Genomic DNA, 18,722 nt, shown 5'->3' on the forward strand with positions numbered 1-18,722 from the left:
TGCAGTATCCTGAAGAGATGTGATTCCCAGCAGCAAAAGTCCCTAGAGTTCAGAGTTCCATTTTATAACACATAGCAATTACACATACCACTATTCAATTATAATGCAGATAGCCCAGACATAAAGAATGGGTTCTTAATAGCTAAAAATCAGCCTTTAAAAGAGCAAAACTCTCTGAAAAGTTCAATGCATGAAACGTAACGCAAAACTCCACAGAAGCTCAATTGTCAAAAAACAACAGATATAATACCACTCATGAGACCTGCCAATATTAATATTTCTATTCTAATTCGCTTAAAGAGCTACAGTTACCCATTCACCATTACTATGCCTTGATCCTTGTGTTTTCTTCAGAACTGCCATAGAAGAGAGTACAATCCATTAAATGGGCTTCTTAGAGATGACAGTTTCAGCTCCATGAAGATAAACAGTTTTATTTCCCTTATTCCTTGAGAAACATGTGATACAACCAGAAGGACGTGAGAGTCACACCACACTGGCATATCTGGTAAAAGCAAGCAGTTGGCTGAAAACCACGACTGCAGAATCGTGACAATTTCTGAGTCCACAATCATGCCTTAAAAAGTGTGGATAAATCCGAACGAGGGCATAGTTTACATTTTACATAACATAGAAACATTCGACTCGTGCTCAACCCAGCCCCAACAAGGCAGCACAATAATGTGGTTGCAGGGAGGGGGCGCAGGAAGGAGGGAGCTCTTGGGGGTGGTCACAAAACACAGAAGCAAACATAGGGCACACTCACGAACATCAGCAAACACAATTGAGCACACATACCATACCACACTAGAATGCAATTTTTAAAAGAAAAATGATATAAAAGATGGTTTCTCACCCCTCAAAACAAAACTGGAACTTTGGTTTACAGGCCCGGCTATGCCCATATGCCCTCCTCGTCATCCTGCGGCCGGCCCAGGGTAAGGAGGTGCACGGAGAGGAGGGGAACACCGGAATGAAAGAAGAGAAGGTTAGTTACACTGTGATGCACTACAAAGGCACACTGATCTTCACTTTGTTTTTTAATCTTAAAGAGCAAGGGAAAAAAAATCCACAGTAACTTAAGTGCCACATCACTGACTTGTCAAATACATAACTGAGTTTTGTATCTATGGCAACCCCTACACAAAAACATTCCACCCACCTAGCTCTGAGTCTGTGTCAAGATTGGATTAGAAGATTAAAATTAGTCTACATTAGCAGATGATTATTTTTTTGGAAAGCATGCAATCTGAATTGCATATGCCTAAGGAGTAGATTAAACCTTTTAAGTAAGCAGAGAAGTAATTATAGTAACCAAATACCCTTAATTTCTCTTAAGCTTCAAGTATCAATAAAGGCTGAAGAAGAATTAAAAAAAAAAAAAAAAAAACCTCCATCGACTTGGGTGGAACAAACTCCTGTAGCATGCGATAATTCACATTGGTTATTTCACAAAGGCTCAAACATGCTGTGATCTTCTTGATTTGTCAGGTTCTATTTTGCTCTCAGCATAAAAGAGGATGTGCCCGCCATGGAATGATTATACATTTGCATGGAATGATTATACAATTGCAATCAAATAAGTTTCAAAGCAAAGAGAGTAAACTTTCAATTCAGTGAAATGCTTGTAGAAAGGAAGTTTTGTTTAACTTAAAATTGTGTCCAACTGTGGATAAATGGAAACTTATTTGGTCTGAATTCTTGTTGAAAACGTTTCCAGAATGGTTCAGGCCATTCTCCTCGCTTAGTGAAGAAGCCGATAGGTAGGGAAATTGAATCTTTGAAGACAGAAGTATATCGACCAACACGAGGTCCTGTTTTGAACAAGAATTCTCATCGTTTACTGCAAGGATAGAAACAAAGTGTAGAAAACTGAGTGGTTCATATCCTGGTCTCACACATAATTTGGGAGCTGTGTCTTTTAACAAGTCCCTGATGAAACCAGGTTTTCCCATGATTTGCTTTTTGTTTTGAAAACCTGGAACAGGAAAAACAATAACTCGGAACATTTTCACGTCATACGTATCCTTATTGCTTAAGTTGTTGTAATATTAGGTTGAATAGTATGAAAATGTCTATATTTGACCATTTTTGATCTAGAAAACAGCAATTTCATACAGTTCAACCTAATATTGCCGACAGGTCAAGGTAATTTTCATCTACTCAAGAATTTAAATCTGTGGTCTTTGAAATGAGTTTTCAGATAATGTCTTCCCTTTATATTTCTGTAAATTTTATTTTGTGCATTTAAAAATATTATTCTGATAAAAAGAGTTCACCAGACTGCCAGAAGGGTCTGTGGCCCACAAGGAATTAACAATGCCCCACTGATTTGAGTCAATCAAGTGATTTGCACAGAGCCTGAATTGAACAACTCAGTATGAATTTGTACTGACAGTTTGGATAGTAATATTCTGGCAAAAAATAAGGTACAATTGATCATCTTAGCTGGGTCTTCTCATGTGAAATTTACCTGTGTTTATTTATCACGACACAGTCTAGTAATTGCTCCCGGCAATAAACTTCCCTTTTCCCTACATAACTTGAGAAATATGGATTTTTACATTCATTAAACTTCCTCTCAGTTCCTGGAGAAAAGCAAAGTTGATGTCCTTTTTTATGCTAATTAAGAAGGAAAGTCTACAGCATGGGACCCTCAGGCATCCACAAATGGATTTCAAAGGGTCTAGCAACCCCTTGTAACTCAATGCAGAATGTTGTAGGTATGTGTGTAAGTATATTTCTCTGGATGGAGAAATTATAAGCCTTCATTATAAGGTTCCTGACCCCCAAAGTCACGGCTACAGGAAAACTCCAGGCTCAGAGTCACGGAACAAAATAGAAGGTCTTCCCTAAAATGCAGCCCACAGCCCCTGCTGACTGCTTCTAAATGGCTGTAAAATCACTCTCCTTGCAGAGCAGTTTTGTATTTAAAACCCAACAGCATTTATAGATTCAGTTTGTTTCAAATCCATTCATAGATGTTTTAAATTTTAAAAAAGAAGAAAGAACCAGGAAAGAAAGCCATTGCCACCAAAATCTACCACTATTTTCTTAACAGTGAAATGTGGTCTAATGCAAATCACTTTTAGCAAATTAAATATATTAAAAAGTAGTAATTAATTATGATTGAAGCAGACAGGAGTTGTAGCTCGAAAATATACACTGCCAATATCACTACTGTGCCTCGTCCACCATAGGAATAAAAAGGAGCTCCCAGATGTCGAGGGTTATTAAAAGCCAGATGTTGAGATCGACATCTTATATGCTGGTGAATAAAATAAAGAAATATGACAGTCCAATATAAACTTTGCTAACATTTAACATGGCAGAAATGTGGATAAATTCCTTCAGTGAACTCAGAATATTATGCATTTCTTTCAAGGTTTTAGTTTCTAAAGTTTAAAGTTTTTAAAAGAAAATAGAAAGGGAAGTGGTGGCCATTTCTGGTCTCTCTAATCTTCAAAGCTTAAACATGAATTGACCCTAATCACCAAGTGATCTGGGTCAGAGTGAGTGTCCGCTTGGGGAATAAAAACAAAAATGCAGGAGCTAATCAGAGACGGAGCTCCAAGCATTTCCAAACGTTCGCAGCTGTTTGACTCCTGCACTGCCTGCATCTTTGTATGCAAATGTTAATTTGCTCGGGAACCTTACTGCACAGAAATGTAAATCTGGGGACCAAAAAATAAGAAACAGATAAATGTCACTTGATCCCTAAGTTCATACCAAGTTATTTAGAAATTCTTGGAGTTTTAAAATGTATCTATCGGGGCTGGGAGAGTCTGTTTCCTTCCCTTGTTTTTCTGTTTTCAAATCGACTTTGCAGTCCAGTTTCTGGATGTTGCCTGGTGTTTGCTCCCTTGTGTGTTCTCTGGGAGTGATTGCTATGCCAGGAGTTGCCAAAATATCTGGCTGGGAAGAAAGCCTCTCTAGTCCATCCGTCATCCGCCTGCTTTTGTCCACAGCATCTGGGGATACAACATCCAAGGTGGGCTGAAGCCCAGAGCATAGTGACCACAAAACACAGCAGGTATTGATGAGGGGAGAGGCTTAACTATCAAACAAACTCAGGATGTATCTATGGCTCCAGAGATGATATGAAGCCATGGTGGAAATCCTGCAGTCCCAGATGCTGTGCTCTAATAGGGTTCTCTAAATACTGAGATAAAACAAAATCCCTCACCGGATGGGCTGCTCACGGGGCTATGTTGACGACAAGATCTAAGGGCAAAGTGACTGAGTCATCACTGACAAGACAGGAGACCTGCCATCGTGGGGGACATTTATTAGCCCCAGCAAAGAAGGTCTGGGAAGGAGCTCCATAATATGACATGATAAACGGCCCAGTGTAAACCTTTAATTGGTCTTTATTTTGAAGTATTAGGTATAGCCAGCAGGCAAGCCCTGGCCCATCACAGGATTTTTTTTTTTTAAACATCTGCAATTTTCTTTGAGTTGATAGCTGGCTTTTTTCCTGAAATTGAAGGACTAGGTTCCTAATGGGGACCTTACTGTCACACTTGTCCTAGATGGAAATGAGAATGAAATCATGGAAGCATCACTTTCAAATCTGCCTACTGCCTCTGTAAAGAATTCAGCCAGCTATCTCTGCAGGAAGTGCAACCTGGCCTCCTTGTGGGAAACGCAGGGAGACTGTCCTGGTTACTTACAGGGTGTGGCGTGGACAGTCACCAGACCCACCCCTACTCCTACTACAGTTCATGGCTTCTCTGACGCTTTCTGCAAACTTCAAGCCCCAGGACTCTGCAAACTTCGGCCACGCGAGCCACAAAGGCAGGACCATAGAGCAGGATTTATGATGTGCTCTGTGCCCGGGTTCGAGCAAAGCAGCTCCTCTTGGCATTTCCAAACTGCAGGCTTGGCCAGAATTGGCAAAAGAAAGCATGTGTAGAGGAAAGCAGTGGGCGTGAACCTGGCAACAAGGGTATTGAGCCTCAAGCCTCGAGCCTTGTCAGGGCACTAATGTGTTTTCTCCCAGGGTCAAGTCCAGAGCTTCCCTCTGGAAACCTCCCATTTGTGTCTTCCACCTCTCCTGCCTCCTAGAATGTTCAGCCCATAAATGGATGTCTCTGTTCAGGTGATAAGGTCAGGAATGGCTGGAAACTCTTACATGATTTGTATGTGTTACAGCCTGTGTGACCCATTTGCAGACAAGTTCTCCCAAAGGATAGAAAAGTCCTATCTAGATTCAGATAGCTGCTCTGTGCTCTGTATAAATATAAATGTTAATTTATTTCTGACCTGGGCTAGAAATCAGCCAGTGGGTATTAGCACCAGCTCCAGGTTAGAGAGAGTGTGATGGCTTTCCACGTTTCTTCACTAAGTCTCACCAAGACACAGTTATGGGGAGGCTCTTTGTGCAGACAAGGAAAGGCAGGCTCAGGGAGAAAGATGAGGTAGCTTGCTAAAGGACACCTGGCCAGGAGCTGTGGAGCCGGGATCAAATTTCAGCCTGTCTGACCACAAAGGTACACTGTCCTGACATGTGAACTTTGAAGCCACAGAAAGAAGCCTCATTTTGGCCCCAGAAAACATCTGATGGTTCTGCTTAGCTCAGCTCTGAAGTCCTTAGGACTCTGCACTGCCCTTTTGCAAGCTGTTGAAGGTCCTGGCTGGAGCTGGACGGTACAACTTAGGTGGGGTCTCTCTGGCTCTTGGAAGAAAGAGAACCTCACATGCACACAGCAGCTGTCCCTGATAGGGCATAGCAGCACCCCAGCAAATTTCAAGGTCCCTGAGGGAAAGGCAGCACCTCCACTCCCTTCACACTGCCTCACAGCATATGTGGGAATTTAACATGTCTTTTCAAATGAGTAAGTATGTAAGGATAGGTCCTTGCTTTTCTGAATGACTCCACTCCACCGAGAGAGGAGGCCGCCTGGATTGCAGAGTTCCTTAGGGCTGCCAAGGTCGCGTTTACTTGTTTCTCCCCAGAATGGTTCCGTCCCCTTCTCATTGTACTAGCGGTACCCTGATCTATTCTTCTAACCTGAGTTGGAGAGAGCTGAACGGCACTGGCTAAGGGGCAACGTGATGGGCGATATCCCATTTTAAAAGACATTTTAAAAATGATATCTTTGAAAAGATATCTTTTAAAAAGATATTTTAAAAGACACATGGGCTTGTTTCTCAAGGGAGAGGCAGAGGCTGCGAGCCGGTGCAGCCTGGTGGGTTTTCGGCAAGTCCACCTCACAGGGACCCCCTGAGGCAGGCAGCCACCTAAGCCTTCTTTGCCAAGCCGTGGAGAATATTAGAGAAGCTTGTGGGGCATTCTCCTTCACTTCTAATGTGGCATCTTTCTCAATTTTTTGGACTATCATTATAGGGTGACTTGAAGAAACTAGTTTTCTATTTCCTTCAAGCACAAGTAATTCTAACAAACCAATCTCTAGCGCGTGGTGCCCGCTCTCCCAGCTGAAGATGGAAATGCTGGAAGGCTGTACTTTGGCCAACAATAGTTTTTCGGAGCCCAAAGTCAACATCTGCTAAAAGCTGACCCACTGCCAGATAGCCGTAAAAAAGGGGTGGGGTGGAGACAGGCTTTATTTTCACTCCCTCATCCATCAGTCATTAACGCTTGGCTTTGTGAAACAGTGAAAAGTGTGTTTTTTAACAAGATTCTGGTTCTGCTGTTTCCTGGCTGGTGGGCAACCAACCCGCCTAGCCTCTTGACTTTTCACTTCCTCAGTTGCCTCAAAAAGAAGATGGGATCAGAAGACCCTGACACTTCATAGGGTTGCTGTGTGAATTAAACTGGAGAATGTAAATTAAACCACCTTGTAGACATTACAGACGTATACAAATATAACTGGGCACACCATCCCTGTTGGTAGCATTTGATAGTTTGTCACTATTATAACACATTATTTGATACTGCCCTAAGACCAAAGGCAAAAGGCTGTATGTAAAAAGGATGTGATAGTGTATTAAACTATCCGTAGTTATTTTAACATCTCTGGGCTGTTCAAAGCTAGGGTTTATTCAGTTCATTAATATATAGATGCTGCAACAATTTTTAAAATGCTACTGTTCCATAAATAAGGTAGTTTTCAGAATCTGTGTGTGTGCAGTACATGTTTAAAGAATGTTTCCAATTCTCTTTTCTGTGGTTCCTTATCTCCTGAGTGCTGCAAGTGCCTGGGGTATGGAAGACCAACACGATCCTTATTACATCAGTTCAAGAAAAAAGGAGAAGCATCGGTGTTTAGCAATAGAAAATGGAGTTCCCTGCTTCCAGACCTTTCAAGGTTGGCCACCCCCTTTCAAAGGGGGAGCTGAAGAGCTGCCTCTTAGACTAATGCGACTGGATTAAAGCAGCAAGTTGAAAAGGAATCAATGCTTCCATGTTGCCAAGATGAGTTACGTCTACAAGCTGGGGAGGGCAGACTGTGTCTGAAAACCCCTGCTGACTCCAAAGACGCTGCAACAAATCTCTTAATGAAACCCTAATACTGCAAACAAGGTTTAAAACTAAGAGGAATCAGGGAAAGGGGAGAAAAACAACTCTACCCGAAACAGAGTAAGACTGGAATCTTCAATAGGCTCAAATCGCCTTTGAGGAAAAATCCTTTTCTAAGAGGAGGATCCTGATGCATTAAGCAGCTCTGCCTTTTTCCCAGACACGAAGACCCTACCTGGCAGGGTTTATCAAATCGTGCCCTCATGTGCTTACATGTAAGGAATTAACATCACACCCAGATTAAAGAGCTTTGGCAATAACCTGCTCATCTGCAAAGCCAGCTGCCTGAGGGCTGCATCAGCCCCGCCGCCCTTCCTCTCCTGTGGCTGTAATGGTTGGGTGAGCACGTAACTGCTAGTAGAGGAAGGAGCAGTTAAATACCCCCCTCAACAGTTCGGACACTTGTCCTCATTTCCTTCTTTACCTGTGGCCTCACAGACAGCCATGACAGGGTCATTCCAGAGCTTCTGCTCTTAAAAACAAGCAAACAAATAAACTGCCACCTTTATTTCCCAATGGTGAGAAATCACATATTCCTCTGGTTCGTGTTTTAGTAGCTTTGGGGATTTTTGTTAGTCTTTGAGGGAGAAAGAAAAAAACGACATCTGAGCTATCTTTCTACTTCATGCACTTAAAGAAAAATCTGTTGAGTTTTAAATACAGCATCTTCCAATCTACTTGTGATAAAAGGAGCATCAGACAAGGGGCAAGTGAGCACAAGAAAAAAAAATTCGCAATTATGTGTGCTGAAGGATGTTAACTAAACTTATTCTGGTAATCATTTCATAATATAACCGAATATCGAATCATTATGTTGTATAACTAAAATGAATACAATGGTAAAGGTCAATTATATTTTGATTTTTGAAAATTAATTTATCGTTTACAAAAAGAAAAGAGGCAAGTGGCTCACAAGATTTAATTCAAACTGCATTCCAGGATATCTCTGACTCCAATTCTCAGAGGACTGGCCCAAGAGTGGGAACAGTTGAAATCTCTGAACCCTTATCCCATCCAATAAACATCAGCCCAACAAGAGGTTTCTTCATGGGTTTTTGAATTTGAAGGCTTCATCCCTACTTGAAGCCAAAACCCAAAGGCTTCTTCCAAGAGGTGGTCCATGAAATTAGATTTGCAATGCAAAAAACCTCTATCGTCTCTTGTTCAGTCAAGCTTCAGACGTACTAGCTTGGATGGGAAACTGATATTAAAACCCTAAGACATGTAACTTTTCTTATTAGGTTACTGTCATGGGGAACAAAAATTTTTTTGTTCGTTCTGAAACTATAGTAAGTTCTGATATGTGGTAGTTAATTTTTCTTCTATGTAGGAAACATGAAAATGTATTTACATACACATACATATATGTATATACAATGTATATTCAAACACGCACTCAGGGGAAGTTAGGGAGAGAAATTTCTAGTTAAACATGATCTTGAGAAATTCTTCCATATGTGGAAAAGTCCTCAGTTCGTCTGACATATAGCTATACATACATATATACACACAGGACACTATGTATACATTTATCCCACATTCATTTAACCTCAAAACATAAAATAAATTCTTTTTTTTTTTTCCTTCCCTAAGCAAAAGCTAGGAATAACAACTCCATATACAGAATCCATCTTCTGGGGGGCAATGGAGCAAGTTAAACCCCTCGTCTGTTTGTTAGAATTCAAAGGGCTGCACTTGGGCTAATCTGTTGGTGAAAGTGCAAGGAAAGCGGGGCATCAATCACAGAATCCCAACCAGCATTTCACAAAGAGGGCAAGTGGGGAATCCCAGGGCCTTGAGTCGGCTTTCTGAGAAGTAACAGGGCCCAGGGAGGAAATGCTGGGACTATTCCTTCTCTGGGGGGACAGTGAGACTCCAGCAACTCCTGTTAACCAAACATAAAGTTCAAGGCCCTGAGAGGAAGAGGAAGAGGAAGAAGAGAAAAGCAGGGGGGTGGGTGCGGTGACAAGACAGATCTGGGGCCAAGAAACACGAGGCTTGGAAATGTCACCTGCCTCCAGCCACACCTCCATGAGGACCCGACGGCTGGCAGTTCCCCTCCTATGCGAATGCTCTGCAGGACACTGGCTAATTCAATCTGGGAGCTCGGGAGTATGCAGCATGGACAGGGGTGGGAAGGACAGAGAGCAGGAAGCTTGGCTTTATTTTCAGAACTAACTCTACCTTATGGCTTTTTTGCCTGAAAGAAGAGGGTAGAGGGGACGTGTTCTGAGACCAGAAATCTCAAAACCAACGTAGCGAGCGTTGCAGCCTCTTTGAAGAGAGCATAGGTGCAGTCAGCATGGCAAGAATCACTGGGATCATTTCATTATATCTTAAAATACGACCTGTATATCTCTCTCATGACCACTAGTTTGAAAAGAAAGCCAAATCTAGGTCTGGGTTCTCTGGTGAACAAGTTATTTGATGGCTTATGGGAAAATAACATGTGTCTCAAGCAGAATTCTACAGGAATTTTCAGCAGAAAATGAAAGTGGACATTCAGTGCTCTGACATGTGTCTAGTGGTACAAACTCATGTTTCAGCTGAGAGCGAACACATGCTGGGACCACACAGTAAACAGGAGCAACAGAGAATGGACCAAACATCACCATTTACATGTGCAGGCAGATTCCGGAAATTGCCGAGTGGAGTGGGTAACATTTAGGATTAGGGCAATCCAATTTCTAGGAATAGATTAGCACAGGAGACACCCTAAAGCTGAGGATGCAAAGTAGAGAACCCAGCTTCTGCCACAAAAGGTCACTATCTGAAAGTTCTCCAATAGCCCTGGCTGATGTGATGGCAGCCCTGGGCCAAGGGAAGCATCCTCTGCTCTGCTCTGGGGGCCTGACTTGTCCCAGGCCTTGTGTGTACAGAGGCTCATGAATGAGTAAGCAACAGAATGTGGGGCCTGGTAACACTGCCAAGGGCCCACTGTAACCCGGAGCAATTCCCCTCCTTCTCTGTGCCAGGCTCTCTACTCCTTGAGGATCTCACTCTTGTGACTCTAGGGACGTGGGAGAGTTGTAAGAGGCCACATTTTCACTGGCACAGTGACAGCAGGAAGAGAGAAGAGTAAAAGGGCAAGGGGAAATGGGGGAGAAAGAAATGAATGGTCACACACAGAAGAATGGAAATAATGTCGATGAAGGCTGGGGCAAATGGGAGGAGAACTGATGGGATGACATTTTAATTCAAATTTGGAAAATAAAGCAAAATAAGAGAAAATCTGCTACAGTTGGACAGGAAAGGGAAAACACACATTTGCATTCTAGAGGAAGTCAACATTGTAGCCATGCAACCATATTTAATACATGTGGTTGCATAAATATATCCAGGCTGACATCCAAGGAGGTTTGCCCCCAGGGTACAGCACTCAGAGACTCAGGCCCTTCTCTTGGGCCTGTTGATTTTCAGGTGTGTGACTCTGAAAAATGAACAGCCTCTCTAAGCTCCAGCGTCTTTATCTGTACAATGGGGATACTCCCATCTGCCCTATTTCCCGAAGGTACTACAAGAACAAGTCATTCAACAGACATTTATCAAGTGCCTACTGTGGGCCAGACAAGTGTGCCTGTGCTTTGCAATACGTAACCAAGAGTATGAATATGACATAAGATACGGCCCCAAATTTCCCTAATCAATTTAATAAGTCTTATGCCTCCATGCTCCTGGACTCCGCAGCCCTCCTTTAGAAGTAAGATTTCTATAAGTAAAATGTGAAATTTAAATTTCAATTGGGATCTGAAAGTCTTCAAGGTGGTCAAAATGCCTTGATCTTTCCAACCCCTGTGAGTGAGAATTTCCATTCAAAGAAGGAGGGAGAGAGAGGAGAGGCAAGTTCTAGGCTTGGAAAGTGGCCATATGTTCTGGGGTTTCCAGTCCAAAAAGAACGTTTACGTTTTTGCCAGTTAGGCCCCCACAAATTAGAATCAGAATGGCAGATGCTTTACCAAACGGAGGTGCATTCTGCACACAAAAAAGCAGTAAGATCCAGGTCCTTAAAGACCCAACATCCAACTCAAGACCGAAGGACAGAAGTGTGAGTCCTGGAAGCCAAAGGGCAGTCTGAACAAGCCTGGCATTTTGAGTTGGCTGAAGTGTGGTGTTCACCCTGACGCCACACTTTTCTTATCCATGGGGTTATTAGTCCATACCTGGGAGCCCCTGGAAGGAGATTAATGAAATATGACTATGAAAAGCATACGATGCCTAGAAAAATAAGTAAAAAATCTTGGCATCATGGTAAGACAAAGAAAGACGCTACTTAAAGAAAATGACAGAAAGTGACAATGACAGGTACAGAGGGCATTTAGGAGAAGTTGCGTTTCCACTGAGCTTTTCTAAATCAGTCAGACTCGGTAACTTCAATAAAATAAAATCACGAATGAGTCTCCAGCATGTACTATTTATTCTTCGGTCTTAATTATTTCTCAAAGCTCACCAGTAGCTCGTGTCATGGGAAATATTTGTTGTCTGCCTCTGTGCCCGCTTCTTGGTTTGAAGGATTTCCTAAGGCATTACTGGTGTTTCTCTGAATGTTCGGCTTGAACATATTCAACGACTATGGCTGTCCTGGGGGTCACAGGCCACCAAATATTAACTGTTCCTTTCTTGGGTAGGGGGTCTAGGCTGTTGGACTGCCACACCCCACTGACTTCTCTTACATGTTCTCCATATTCTCTTCCCCTTATGACACTCACTTTCAATCTCTGAAGAGCCATGTATTTATGATTATCCTTATTTTCCTGGGTCCTCATTCTTGTAATGGTTCCCTTAATTCCAATCTATTGATTTTTTTGGTGGGATAACTCATTCTCAGATGTTAGAGTCTGAAGAAAAGTTATCCTAAGAAACGAACACTCTCATTTTCTGCTATGCAAAGCATAAGGAAAATTTGCCTTGAAACTTCACCTTCTGGTGAAAAACACTGATGGAAACTGGATCAGCCCTGTTTTAAACTGGGTAGTCTCTTTCTTCACCTGATACTCTGAGAACAGTATTTCTCAGAGCACAGATGTTACTAGAAAAGAAGAAGAAGAAAAAAGATTCCATGATCAAATAAATCTGGGAAATGCTGGGTTACATAAAATTGGAGAGCTTTCTTTCTTATATGGCTTTATAGATCCTTTGATCTGCTAATTGTACCAAGACTCTCCAAGATCGTGTTATAATACACAGCACTTTCCCAAAATTCTTTGCCCACCAAATCCTTATTTCAAGACTTTCCTCATGGGACTAATGTTCCAAACGTTACTTTGGGAAATCCCAGTCTAGACTTATAACCCTTGGATTCAGTTTCTCCCGAGAAAGCAAAATCATAGTAAAGGAGAGAGGGATAGGGAAGAAATGGAAAAAGAATCTAACTCTGCAAGTACCTGGCAATACTTAAGTTGAATTTCCTAAGGAAAAATTAGTTTCTCTGGAAAAGTAGAAAAGTGGCTGATTTTTTATATTTCTTCATTTTCACATGTATCTGACCTTTTAATAAAGCTCAAAAGGCAATGTCAACATTTTGTAGCCCCTCTTCTAGAAGATACAGATGGTCAGCCTCATGGCCACAGGAAGGTCAGGGCTGGAAGATTCATGGGAAGGGAATCAGGAATCCCTGGAAGAGACCTTTCCCCTTTAAGTCAGTTCAATTAACATCAAGAGTGTTTAATTTAAATCTCATCCAAATCAATCCATTATTCAGACTCTAATGTTGTCACATACTGATATGAAGCTGTCACTTTCTCCAAAGAAGTAGTTCCACTCCATACATACTAATATATATACTTACACAATTACGTGCAGCTTTTACAATCAACGGGGAAAGACTTCCCAGCCATTCAATAACTGTTACAGTCTGGGACTTACTTAGATTTATAACAATGCACATATTGATAGATGAGTTGGTGAATATGAATCTCAAAATCCCATACAGGGGAAGGCATCACTGTCCAAGACCTGGAATACCTAGTCAGAAAGGGCAACCAGCCCAGGGGATCTTGCCATCTCCATCACTGGAGTCAACCTATTCCTACCAGGGCTCCTAACTTAAGCCTCCTTCTCTGATTGAAAAAGTGCACCAAGGGAACTTTACAGCCTAGCTGACTCCAGTTTAAAACCACAAAGCTATCCTTCTGATTAAGGGTATTTCACTTTCACAGTGAACCCCACTGCAGTTCCTAAGTCATGGGCCCCCTAATTAAGTTAAAACTACCTGTTATCTGTCTGGTTCTGATTGACAAGATCCTGAACAGAACTGAATGAGACATCAGACTTTTGCTCTAAACCAGACAGCAAACCCCTCGAATACAGGGGTATTATCCATCATCCTCTTCCCCAAGCCCAGCAAAGTGGCCGGCGTGGAACATGTGCTCCAAGTATCGGCTGAATAAGCAAAGACCCAGCAGCAGGACTCTAGTCGGTTGAGGACCCCCTCCTCTCAGGGCCTGGATTTTTCATCTGTAGAAGAGGATGAGGCTCTCTGCCTCTATGTTCATGGTTTGCTTAGAGTAGTTACTGACATGGAGGATGTGAAAGTGGAGCGTCATCACCACCTTCCTAACAGTGCCAACGAGAAATGTGTACCAGAGGTCCTGACCACGTATGTTAGTCAGACATTCCTCAAGGAATGCTAATTCTTCTGTGGAGGGCACCACCCCTGAGCAATTACTTCTGCCCCATGACAACCTCTAGTGTCTGTAGACAAACTTAAGAGGGTCAACCAAACAGGCAAGTACTCTAGTCTAATAATTAAAGATCTCTGGAAAGGTATCCGGAGACTAACTTTTGTAAAAAATATCACTCACAAGGAAGGTAAATTTGAACTGGTGCCGTGTTTCTAGCAAGACGCATTAGTGTATGTGTCTCCGTGATGAAACAAGACGGTTATCTCAGCAGGTTCTTGTGCAAACCACTTCCCCAATTTGCCTCCAAACCTTCTTTCCGTCCCTATAGTGCTCTGTGTTCCTGTTTCTCTGGGGGAAATTCCAGGATGGCCTTCTAGCACCAATAAAGCCTTACACTTACACCTCATGGCAGAAGGTCAAGGAGCAAAGGGCAGGGATCAAGAGTGAGAATGAATTAGTTAGCAGGATGCCAGGTATACTGGGGCAGGTGAGTGTGGGGAGGTGGTGGTGGTTGTGAGGGATGAGAACTGAATAAATAAAACCAAATCAGACCCAAACCACAGACATATGAGATAATGACATAAAATTAATCTCTCTCTCCATTTTGCTGATCTCCAAACTGAGAATCATTTTTGAGAGCTAATGACATAAACCAGTGCCTTTCTGCACTTGGCTTCAGAAACTAAGATGTCCTATGTGGACATCTTCTCCAGGGTTGAGGTCTCTGAGGGCAAATGTTTCCCAGTACAAGGATAGGGCCAAGCTGGGGGCGGGGAGCCCTCCGATTGGAGCTACCTCACTGCACAGCTCCAGGGGGTATATTTTATGTTGTGTACTATATAAATGATGCCCCCTGGAGTTGTACTACTGGGAAAACACCTTGGAGACTTGGAATCTTAACTTCTCCTATGGGATGGAGTGACATGAGGTAAAAAGGAAACAGAGCCACCTGAAAAAAAATTTTAGGAGTACAATAAGCACCCCTTCCTCCAACAAACAGGTAAACCCCTCCTCACACAGGTAATTCAAATAAACCCTTCCCTCACATATTTAGAAATATAGAACAAAGGCATTCACATTTACCCAGATGATTCCATTCCATTACCTATGACCCCATCCCTCTTAAAATTTATTGTATACGTTAAACTACTTTAAAAAAAGGTCATAGCACAATAAAGGAGGAATTACTGTCAATATTGATTATATTATCCTGCTAGTTTGCATTTAATTTCATAATTTCCACAAAATTTACCTTCAAGAGTGTTAATGCTAAACATAAATAGTTTTTGCATGTGGTGGGTGAATGTGCATAGCGTTGAAAACCACAGAAGGGCTGTGTTTTTGTCAATCCATCTCTTCACTTCTTTACTTAGTTAAGGGAGAAGATAGGGTCCAAATCAAATAAACGGGACCCCTTGACTTCACTGGCTAAAATGAAGCAAAACTGATTTCTTTTCATGTTATTTTACCCCACTTTTAATTTGCATCACTAAGGAATTTTCTAGGACTGTTCTCACCAAACTCAAGGCTTCTCTAATTGCCAAGCTCATGGAAACAAAGTGCTTTCTCTTAAAACTCTGAAAGAGACATTCCAAAGTAAGCCACCATTAGATACTGAGCCAGCAACAGACTACATATCTATGAAAGAAGAAAGGAGAGGAGGAAAGAAAATGCATAACATAAACAAGAACAGACAAAACCTTAAAGAGGAAGGAGAAAGGAAAACATTTAGATTCCTTGAGTGATGGAAATAAATACCAAAGCTATTAGTTTCAGTTCAAAGAACGTATCACTTTATGCTGTTTATTATTTCTTGAGGATTATTTATTTTATCTTAGAATATCCAAAGGGTAAAAGGGGCCTTGGAGGTAAGCGGCAATGAAACTGACCTGGTCAGGAGAGGGCCTGTGATTGGAATGTTGCGACCTCCCAGGAGATCGGTGGTGGTGGTGATGGTGGTGGTGGTGGTAGTGGTGGTGGTCCTCATCATAGCTGTCCGCCATCAGCTTCATTCTGTTCTGGGTCTGCACAGAACAAAAACCAGGGAAGATTCCGTCAGGAGCTAGAAGACCAGCCAAAGAGACTCAGGGCATAACTACAGCACCTATAGGGCTCCCTTTGTTCCTTTTTTAGGAACAGTTCTCATTTTTAGTTACACTGAAACTTAACAAAGAATGCACCATGCCATGAGCTTTGGCGAAAGAGGTTTTGTCACATCCTTGAAGCCACTATGTTGCTGGATCTCCATTCAGAGCCATAAGTGTACTTCCCCCACGAGATTTAAAAGGCAATAAATGGACACATACTAAAGTGCTTTGTTTTATGTTATCAAGCGATCACAGAGGTCCGGAGTAAGCCTGCAATCCCATATCGTCAATGGTCACATCCCACACTCTAGAGCAAGCAAGAGAGGGAAGCCCTGGATGAAAAGATGGAAAAGGCCTGGATGGAGACACAGAACTACAGACAAACAGTGGCCTTGCAAGACAAGGCCGAGAAATCCACTTAAAAGCTGCCGAATGCAAAAATACTGGTGGGGATGGTTTGTTACCATGATGACTTCCAGGGAAAGGGCACTCGATGGACATTTTAACTGATATTGTGCTTTGAAGAAATTAAGCAAAAGAAAAGCGAAGTTGATGGAGAAGAGCTTTACTCCCTGTTATGTTTGTCACATGAGACAACTAGGTGCCAGAGTTAAACCCCAAGGGCCATAGAATTGTATTGTTTTATTATGTAGGGCAAGAAAGAGACCCACGGATCAATCGACCTAACAGGGTCACAGAATCTAGAAAACTGCCTAAAGACCATGGAAAAAGGCAGATAAAAATATCCAGCTCGGAAAGCCAGGAAATGTAGGACTACAAGTGTGGGTTTGGAGATAAGGCCGTCTGGGCTCAAGTGTCGCTCCACCGCTTTGCCGGTTCTGTGGTCTCCTGAGAGTTAACTATTTCTGTGCCCCAATTTCCTCAACTTCAAAATGGGAGTAATAGTACCCCCTTCCCTGCGGTTGTTCTAAGGAGAAAATGATGCGATGGACTTCAAGTCAGTCCAGGCTCTGGCACGTAATGGGCTTGAAATAAAAGTCATGCTGTTATTACTATTACTGTTGCTGTTGTTTACTGGAAGACACTTCTCCTTCTTAATACATGTGGTTTCCTTTGCCTGTGACACCTCCCCCAGCCACCTTCCCTTGCTTCTAACTTCTGTCTCTGGCCTTTTCCTGACCCCACCCTTGAGAGCAGGTGACGTGTGCCTCCTACTTACCACCCCTCTCTAACCACCGATTTATCTGTCCATTTGTCAGTAAACTTGAGGCTGTTTCTTTCATCTGCCTCTCTCCAGAATCTAACACGGGGCCAAGCAGATGTAGATAACATTATGCATGCTGTTGCAACCAGTGACTGAAAGAAAGAAGGGGCCATAATTCTGAGGGACGCTGCCATTCTAGAGGCGAGCTGCATGACTGTCCTTAGCCAGGGAAGGTCACTAAGAGTTGAGAACATCTCATGAGTTGCCATAACAATACCACTGGTGGCTCATGACACCAAGCCATCAGCACTTTAAGAGAGCTGGAAGTCAGAGGCTGGCAGAGCCCCCAGCCAGCTGGAATGTTACTATGTAATATAAATAATACTCTGATAATAATTCTGGACCTAGCAGTCTACTCTTATAGTATTTTTCATGTATGATCTTAATTTAACCTCAAAACTTTCCTGGGAGGAATTATTACCATTTTCATTTATAGCTAGGAAATCAAGGCACAGATTTCAGCCCCCAGAGGCTCTTTCTTGACATAGAACACGGAGATTTTCCGGGCCTTCCAATTCTCAATCACTAGGCTTTTCTCTTAGCCGTGTTGCTAGCAAAAAAGGCAACAGCCGAACAGGTAGAAATAGCTTTCTCATAAATGTTTTGGAAACACCTCACGTCGCAATTCTATGTGACAGAGGATGTCTCATGATTTACTCACTCCATTTTTTAAAAATGTGTACGGTATTCGAAAGGCCCCAGAGCGGACGTAAAAACATGCGTGTATGTGGATAAAAACAATAAAAGTAGAGGGAAAGAGCCACCTAAAAATCGAATTAAAATATCTCAGGCAACCGTTGGCAGCTGACAGCATTTCCATCCTTCACTTGTCCACTTAAAGTGTCAGAAGACCCAATGGACAAGTTACATCTTATGAGAAACAGCAGGTCAGTGGAGCTGTTGCCGACCAAGTGCTGAGATTCCCCTATCCGGGAATCTCTCATACACGAGATTGTGAAATTCAGCGTTTACACCTAAAATTCCAGTAGTGTCAGGAGCCTATACTTTTGAACTCATGAACTAATAAATCTGGAATTGTTTCTTCTAATAGAATTCTAAAAGTCTGAAGGGAGCTGTAAGATCTGCTATGGTCAAGAAGGAAGGGACTCGCCCAAGAATGAATGATGAAGCCTAAATGAACAAATAATAACTCTGCTATTGTAAACATCATAATGCCCTTATCCTTTGGGGAAGCTCCTGTGATTTTATGAGATTATTTTCTTACCAGCGACAAGCTTAAAGTTCCCTACCTTTGAACTGTATCCCATAAAAGAATGTACAAGCTAAACAAGATGCTATATGCAGTC

The 18,722-nt window shown here is 42.3% G+C and overlaps 1 protein-coding gene across 1 annotated transcript in view; it reads right to left on the bottom strand.

Annotated features, from left to right (window-relative positions):
• Positions 1-18,722, bottom strand: part of ERC2 (ELKS/RAB6-interacting/CAST family member 2) — an 866,017-nt gene that overhangs the window by 84,848 nt on the left and 762,447 nt on the right. The window contains exons 16-17 of the mRNA XM_073811247.1: positions 15,993-16,127; positions 857-922 (exon numbers count right to left, since the gene is read on the bottom strand). Of these exons, the coding sequence (XP_073667348.1) occupies positions 896-922; positions 15,993-16,127 (162 nt within the window). The 3' untranslated portion in view covers positions 857-895. The remainder of the gene's footprint in view (positions 1-856; positions 923-15,992; positions 16,128-18,722) is intronic.

The sequence above is a fragment of the Tursiops truncatus genome, chromosome 10 (assembly GCF_011762595.2).
Source record: "Tursiops truncatus isolate mTurTru1 chromosome 10, mTurTru1.mat.Y, whole genome shotgun sequence".
Classification (NCBI taxonomy): domain Eukaryota; kingdom Metazoa; phylum Chordata; class Mammalia; order Artiodactyla; family Delphinidae; genus Tursiops; species Tursiops truncatus.